The following is a 7,822-nucleotide window of genomic DNA, read 5'->3' as shown; positions in this document are numbered from 1 at the left end:
GTCCGCGGGTTATCGACTTCCCCCATGAGGAAGAAAATCCGGAGGAGCCGAACTATTTCGGACTCACAGATCGACAGGAAGAGGATAATCCACAAAAAAGACAAAACCAAGTTGGGACGAAACAGCTCGGAATGGATCCCCTAGGGGACAACCACCCTGCCCTCAATGCTTTTCGCCAAGCGGTGGAAGCAAAATTCCGAGCTGTGGATTCCAGGATGCATTATGCTACAAGCTCGGCCCCCGAAATCGACTGACTGGTGGCAGATACTCGGCGAACTCCTTTCGCCTAGAACATAACCCGGGTTAGAATACGGGCGCTGGGAAGTTCAGACTCGTAAAGTACTCTGGGAATTCTAACCCAAAGACTTATGTAACGGCCTTCCGTATCGCGATGGCCCAAGCATGTCTGAGAGATAATGAGCTAGAAGCCGGGTATTGCCAATTGTTTACCGAGAACCTTTCAGGGAACGCCCTTGACTAGTTCTCACGCCTCGAGGAAGGCTCGATAAGATCTTTCCAGCAACTGTCAGTCGCATTCATTAAGCACTTGGTTGAGAAGGAAGCAACCCTGGCGGATCTGTTGAACACCCAACAAACTCGGGATGAAACCCTAAAGAACTTCATGACGCGGTTTATGACCGTTATGTCAAAAATCCCCTATGTAGAAGGGGAATCTGCCCTGAACGCCCTTAAAAATGGACTCTGGCACGAGTCCAGATTCTGGGAGGAAATGACTGTAAACATGCCACCCACCATTGAAGACGCGATCCATCGCGCCTCAAACTTCGCAAAGGCTGAGGAGGAGAGGGCTCTCCTGGCCAAAAAGCATAACCCGAGGAAGGCTCTGTCCATGGCGCCCATCCCGGCCATGGTAAGGACGCCTGGCGCAAGACCCCACAGAAACAACGAATGGAGGAAGCCCCCAGGCCCTCCAGAATACGCGTACAACGTGAACAACGAGGGGACTTTCGAGGATGGTGCCTCGAAGTGGCCTCGTGACAAGAAAAAATATTGCGACTTCCACAAGAGTTACGGACACGATACCTTGGATTGTGTCGTAGCCCGAAAAGTTCTCATCGAAAAGTATAAAAACGGTGAGCTAAAGAACGTCGACCTGGGCCCCCCATCCCAAAAGAAGGAGTACAACAATGCCAGACCTTGAGGAAATCCGTCCCCGAAGAGAGGAAGGCTGAAAGAAGAGGATAACGACTCGTCCCTAGCAAAACCTCGAATCGACTACGTAATGGGAGGTTTCAAGTTTTGTAGAGACAGCGTGCATTCCATTAAAGCGCACCACTGCCAACTTAAGAGTGCACCAAGGTCCTCAAGGCCTGAGGAAGAAACCAACACCGTTATCTCGTTTAGCGAGGACGATTTCAAAAAACTGTACGGCCCCCACGACGACGCTCTAATCATCGAGCTTAAAGTGGGCAACTGCGTAGTAGCCCGGATCCTAGTCGACGGAGGAAGTTCTGTGGATGTCATATTCAAGGCAACCTTGGATAGGGTGAACATCAAGGAAGTAGAGATCGCGCGTAAGCCCAACCAGCTCTCACGGTTCAACGGCGAGACGACCCCTTCCATGGGGGTTATCGAGCTTCCCGTACGAGCTGGAGATGTGAACCATATGGTAGAGTTTACCGTGTTGGACTGCCCGTCCCCGTTCAACATAATCCTTGGGAAACCATGGATACATGGGATGAGGGCAGTGCCTTCGACATATCACCTTTGCGTGCGATTCCCAACTCCCAACGGGATACAAGAAATCAGGGGAAGCCAAGAGGCCTCCTAAATCTGCTACCTGAGCAATTACAAGAGGATCACCGAGAAGCACAAGTCAGAAAAGAGCGATTCGGAAGGTCCGTCCAACGAAGAAACCGACAATGGTCAATAGCAATTAATGACCATCGGAAACGGGAGCACCGATCCACCTCCAACGGAAAATCCGGAAGAAAAGGACGAGCCTAGTATAGAGTCAATAACACAAGTTCAGATCGACGGAACTGATCCTAAAAGATGCGCGGGCATCGGGGCCAAATTAAAAGGAGCCGAGAGCTAATAGCTTTATTGAAGAAAAACAAGAGGACCTTTGCATGGAAAACCGAGGACATGCCAGGTATAGACCTCGAAATCGCCGCACATCAACTCAACGTGGACCCTAGTTACAAGCCCGTAAAACAGAAACGTAGAAAGCTCGACCCCGAAAGGGCTAAAGTGATTAACGAAGAAGTGGAACAGCTCTTGAAATTTGGGTTAATACGTGAGGTGAAATACCCCGCTTTGGTAGCCAATACCGTTGTTGTAAAGAAAAAGAATGGTAAGTGGCGCGTATGTGTCGATTACACCGATCTTAATAAAGCATGTCGTAAAGACAGTTTTCCGCCACCACACATCGAACGCTTGGTGGAAGCCACGGCTGGCCATAAAATCTTGTCATTTATGGACGCATTTTCAGGATACAACCAAATCCTCATGCATCCAAGTGACCAAGAGAAGACTGCTTTCACAACCGACAGAGGCATATATTGCTATAAGGTAATGTCGTTCGGGCTCAAGAACGCATGAGCCACGTACCAACGATTGGTGAACAAGATGTTCGACGATAAAATAGGGGCAACAATGGAAGTATACATTGATGACATGCTGGTGAAATCACTACGAGAAACAGACCACGTCCCACATTTGGAAGAGTGTTTTAAAATCCTAAACAAATACCAAATGAAGTTGAACCTATCCAAGTGTACCTTCGGAGTATCGTCCGGGAAATTCCTTGGATACATGGTAACTCAAAGAGGGATTGAGGCAAACCCAGATCAGATACAAGCACTCCGGAGTTTGCCATCCCCCAGGAACAAAAGAGAAATTCAGAGACTCAAGGGACGCGTAGCAGCCCTTAGCCGATTCATTTCTCGATCGACCGACAAATGTTTGCCATTCTACAAGCTCATGAAAGGAAACAAGAAGTTCGAATGGAACAAAAAGTGCGAGGACGCATTCAAACAACTGAAACAATATCTGGCCGAGCATCCGGTCCTAGCCAAGCCCGAAGTGGGAGAACCCCTCTACTTGTATGTCGCCGTATCACACGATACGATAAGCATAGTACTCGTCAGAGAAGAACGCGGAGACCAAAAACCAGTGTTCTACATCAGTAGGTCACTTGTTGACGCCGAGACAAGATATCCAGCAATGGAAAAATTAGCTCTGGCCGTCCTCACAGCAGCTCGAAAGCTGCGACCGTACTTCCAATCGCACTCAATAGTGGTGATGACCACTCAACCTTTGAGCTCTTTTCTCCACAGGCATAACCAATCAGGAAGGTTAACCAAATGGGCTGTCGAGTTAAGTGAATATGATATCGAATACCACATTAAGACCTGCGCGAAATCACAAGTTTTAGCCGATTTTCTTATCGAGCTCCCAACCAGCGAAAGTGAAACCACGATGGACATCGGAGTTTGGACCCTCAAAGTCGATGATTCCTCAACAAAATAAGGGGCTGGAGTCGGAATACACCTAGTATCACGAGCAATCCTTCCGCCTGGACTTCACCGCCTCAAATAACGAAGCCGAATACGAGGCCCTAATCGTAGGATTACGTCTAGCAAATGCTGTAGCAGCAAAGTCAATATCCGCTTTCTGCGACTCGCAACTTGTTGCGAACCAATTTAGCGGAGAATTTGAAACAAGAGACAAACGTATGGAGGCATACGTACAACTAGTGAAAGAGATGATGGGCCAATTTGATAAGTTCGAATTAACCTGTATCCCTAGAGGGGAGAACGCCACGGCCGACGCCCTAGCCGCGTTGGCTTCAACGTCAGACCCTACAATAAGTCGAATCATATCGGTCGAAGCAATAAAATTGTCTTCTATCACTACCAAGAGCGCAAGCATAATGGTAAATATAGAAGTGGGGGACTGGAGAAGAGATATAATCAGATATATTTTGGAAGGCCACACCCCGACGGACAAGCAATTGCGCCGAAAACTAATTGGTCAAAGCGCAAGATTCTCCATAATCGACGGAGTACTCTTCAAAAGAAGGTTCTCTGGAATTTACTTACGATGCGTAGGAAAGGAGGAGTCCAAATGCATCCTCTCCGTAATGCACGAAGGAGAGTGTGGAAACTATGCGTCCGGACGAGCTCTAGCCATTAAATAAAAAATCAAGGGTACTTTTGGCCAACCATGGTCCGACTGTGAACAACACTCACGGAAATGCGACCAGTGTCAAAAGCACGCCCCGGACATCAAGCGACTAGCTGATGATCTATCCTCTATATCCGCTCCATACCCATTTATGAAGTGGTCTATGGATATTGTTGGACCTTTGGCCAACACACCGGGAGGACTCAAATTCCTCCTAATCATAACGGATTACTTTTCCAAGTGGGTTGAAGCCGAAACATTCGTCTCCGTAAGGGATGTGGACGTGAAAAATTTTATTTGGAAAGATATACTCTATCGACATGGAACGCCACAAGAGATAGTCACGGATAACTGATCACAATTCATATCAAAGGAATTCCGACGCTTCTGCGCGGCAGAAGGAATCACATAACGATTCTCAATACCCCGATACCCACAAGGGAACGGACACGCAGAGGCTACCAACAAAACAATTGTTAGTAAGCCGAAAAAGAAACTCAAAGCTAAAAAGGGACTATGGGCCGATGAACTTCCTGGAGTTTTACGAGCTTACCGATCAAGTCCAAGAAGGCCCACCGGAGAAACCCCATATTCCCTGGTATATGGAGTAGAAGCAATTCTACCCATCGAACACGAAATAAGGACAATTCTCACCACCTACGTGAATGATAACAAAGAGACTAACGATAAAATGCTTCGCGACTCTCTCGACTTAATAGGCGAGAAGAGGGACCAAGCATTTGTGCGCTTGGATCTATACCAATGATCCATCGCCCGATACTATAACAAAGGTGTCAATTTTCGAGAATTTGACATCGGAGATCTCGTGTTGAGAAAGGTCTATCAGAATAGAGCCGAGGAGAACGTCGAAAAATTAAGAGCTAATTGGGAGGGGCCGTACCGAATTACGGAGGTCCCACGAACAGGAGTCTATAAGCTCGAGACAATCGACGGCGTCCCAGTGTTTAGATACTGGAACGTCATGAACTTGAAAAAATATTATTGTTGAAAGTAATACCACAATAATCGAACTACGTAACGGCTTGATCCCAAACATGGGTACATAGGCAGCCTTGCGACAAGGCTCAGCCCCGCCTCGTCTAAACGAGAAAAAATTGGAACGAACAAGTTCGACCCAAACAAACCCGCCAAGCATGGTTGATTCGACTTACACCCGCAAACGGAACTGCCTTGTGGAACTGTTCATGCGCTCTGTACGATAAACCGCTCTAAACCAGATTCATGAACAAGGAAGAGTTTAGAGATTCTTTTCAAAAAATGTGTTTAAATATAGAGCATAATCCCAATGCGACTAGGGGTACGACTCACGATGGCTGAAACACATCATACGAACAAGTTGTGAGGAATGAACGTCTTAGTCAAAAACGCGTTCGTTCGAACACACAAAACATCAAAACACTAGCTAGAGATAATTGGTTATTACTCCACAAGTAATTATTATCTGAATGCAAGCATAAACAAACATGACACAGATATTTAATAGAAAATTAAAATCAAGGAAATATGTTCAAACAAAAGGGAAAAAGAACTGAAAGGAAAAGAGTTCGACAAACCGGCCCAATAGGTGGACCCAAAAGAAGCTTGCCCACGCAGGGGACTAAATGATTTATTGAATAATAAAAAAAACAAAAGGAAAAAAAGACCGAGGCGAGCTTAGGCCGACGTCTTCTTGGCAGACTCAACCCCCTTGGAATTCTCCCCGACCTCGTCAATCGAAGCGAGCACGTCGGCCGAGCTCCCGGCAACCTCCGACAGCACGGCCTCAGGAGACGAACGCTCATCGTACGGGGTGAATTCAAGGTCTTTAGCCCCAGCCAGCGAAGGCAGAGGAACGATGTTCAGTTCGGCCTGATACTTGGCGAGCTCGCTCTCGGCGTCCTTCAGCTCGGCATCGGGGTCGGCGATCCTCTTGTCCACCATCTCCTTGAAGATCGTGGTCGTGGACTTGACCTGGTTGAGGTGACGCATGATAGTCGAGGTCCTTTTATACTTCGACCCGGCCGCCTTCCTGCCCGCACGAATGCATTCTCCTTCTCCAGCTCGGCCTACGTTTGCTTCAGATCGGCCTCCAAGTTGTTGAAGGACGCCTCTGCTAAGTCGAGCTCCTTCTTGAGCTCGACCCTCGTCCTCTCGGAGTCCTGTAGGCGATCTTCAAGGTCCTTCTGGCGACGGACATGCTCGGTCGCTTCGGCCATCAATAGGTCCAGCTGTCCTAGAGACCCCTGGCACTTCTTGAGCTCGTCCTCCGATGACTTCAGCCTGCCTCTCAGATCACGGTTCGCGGAATTAAGACGGTCATACATCACCTCATAGCCAAGGAACGCCTTGTTCATCTCGGCCATGAACTGTCAAGAAAAAAGGCATATGGTTAGTACTAAACAACCAACACTAGTTCTAAGAAAGCTTACCCTTGAGCTCGCCGAGCTGACGTAGCGGTAGTAGCTCGACCCATGCATCCTAGAGACAGCATGAAGCCGAAACTTTAGGTAGCCGAACTGGCGCATGAGACATGTCGCCGCAGTCGGATCTTCGTGGACTGGCTTGGGCTCCTTCCAATTGAAGGACAAGGTGCAGGCCTCCGGGGAAGACGCCAACGACTGGTCCGATTTCGAGTTCGTCTGGCTCGACAACTGAACGCCCTTTCCGCGTTCCTCAGGACGACCCCTCTTCGGATCATTCGACTGCGGACGAGTGCCCCCGGCGGCCTTCCTCTTGGTCGAGGGAGTTGGGACCATCACGGCCTTCACGGGGACGGTCGAGACCTTGGCGGCCTAAGTGCCAGAAGCCTTGGCGACCTCGGCATCAGTGGATGGGAGCTCGGTGGGCAAAGTCTCGCTGTCGAGCTCGATCAGGAGAGTTGTTGGGGGGACGGTGACCGTCATCTCCTGGAATCCAGAAGACGGATTCAACGCAGCCGGGGCGGTACTCTTGGCCGACGCCAAGGCGGCTTCAGCATCTTCGGCCTCCCTGGCGGCCATTCTCTTAGTACGCCAATCGACCTCCTCGTTGTTCATGTTGGGCGAAAGAGGGATTGAAGATGGGAAGCCTTCGGAAAAATCCCCTGTAGAAAACCAAAGTTAGAAAAAAAAAACTTAAAGACAATAGTTCGACCATGCCAAGTTACCTGAAGGGGCGGGCCAAAGATCGGCTCGGATGAAGCAGTCCGGAGAGACGGACTTCCAAGAAACCTTGCCGGTGCGGAGTTTTTGGACCTTGTTGTTAAATGCGTCTGACGGGTAGAGGAGAATTTTTTCTGCAAAAGATATCCCAAAACATTAGTCCGAGCTCGGCCGTAGGTCGCCATTGAAAGGGTTCCACCCCCAACTCAGTACCGCAGTCCGTCTTCCAATGGACAAACAAGCATCCCTTCACCACCTCGACGGTATGTTCGTTGATTTGAAAATAAAATTATTTCGACCCCCAATTTCTATCTTTTCCAGGGAGGTCGGTGATGACTCCCTTGCGAGGTCGATTCGCCAAATAAAAGCACACCGGGTGATGCTTTGAATTTCGCTTGGCCACCAATAGGCGGCTAAGGTCCTCAACCTCCAGCTCGACCCCGACTTCTTGGGATAATAACAGGAGCGCCACTACTTGGCGCACGAAGTTCGGACACATCTGGGCGAATTGGAGGCCCAGACGGTCGCAA

The 7,822-nt window shown here is 48.9% G+C and overlaps 1 protein-coding gene across 1 annotated transcript; it reads left to right on the top strand.

Moving 5' to 3' along the window:
• Positions 1-1,243: 1,243 nt before the first annotated feature.
• LOC149404772 (uncharacterized) lies at positions 1,244-1,792 on the top strand. Its single transcript, XM_089607665.1, has one exon. The coding sequence runs from the start codon at positions 1,244-1,246 to the stop codon at positions 1,790-1,792; it is 549 nt and encodes a 182-aa protein (XP_089463791.1).
• Positions 1,793-7,822: the final 6,030 nt, after the last annotated feature.

The sequence above is a fragment of the Urtica dioica genome, chromosome 2, assembly GCF_054948205.1.
Source record: "Urtica dioica subsp. dioica isolate 48M chromosome 2, U.dioica_male_clone48M_v1_H2, whole genome shotgun sequence".
Lineage (NCBI taxonomy): Eukaryota > Viridiplantae > Streptophyta > Magnoliopsida > Rosales > Urticaceae > Urtica > Urtica dioica.
The sequence above is the reverse complement of the archived record's forward strand: the minus strand, read 5'-3'. Positions and strand labels throughout refer to the sequence as shown.

Excerpts from the sequence above, each read along its gene's own strand:
- LOC149404772 (XM_089607665.1), top strand. The coding sequence starts at position 1,244 with ATGGGAGGTTTCAAGTTTTGTAGAGACAGCGTGCATTCCATTAAAGCG.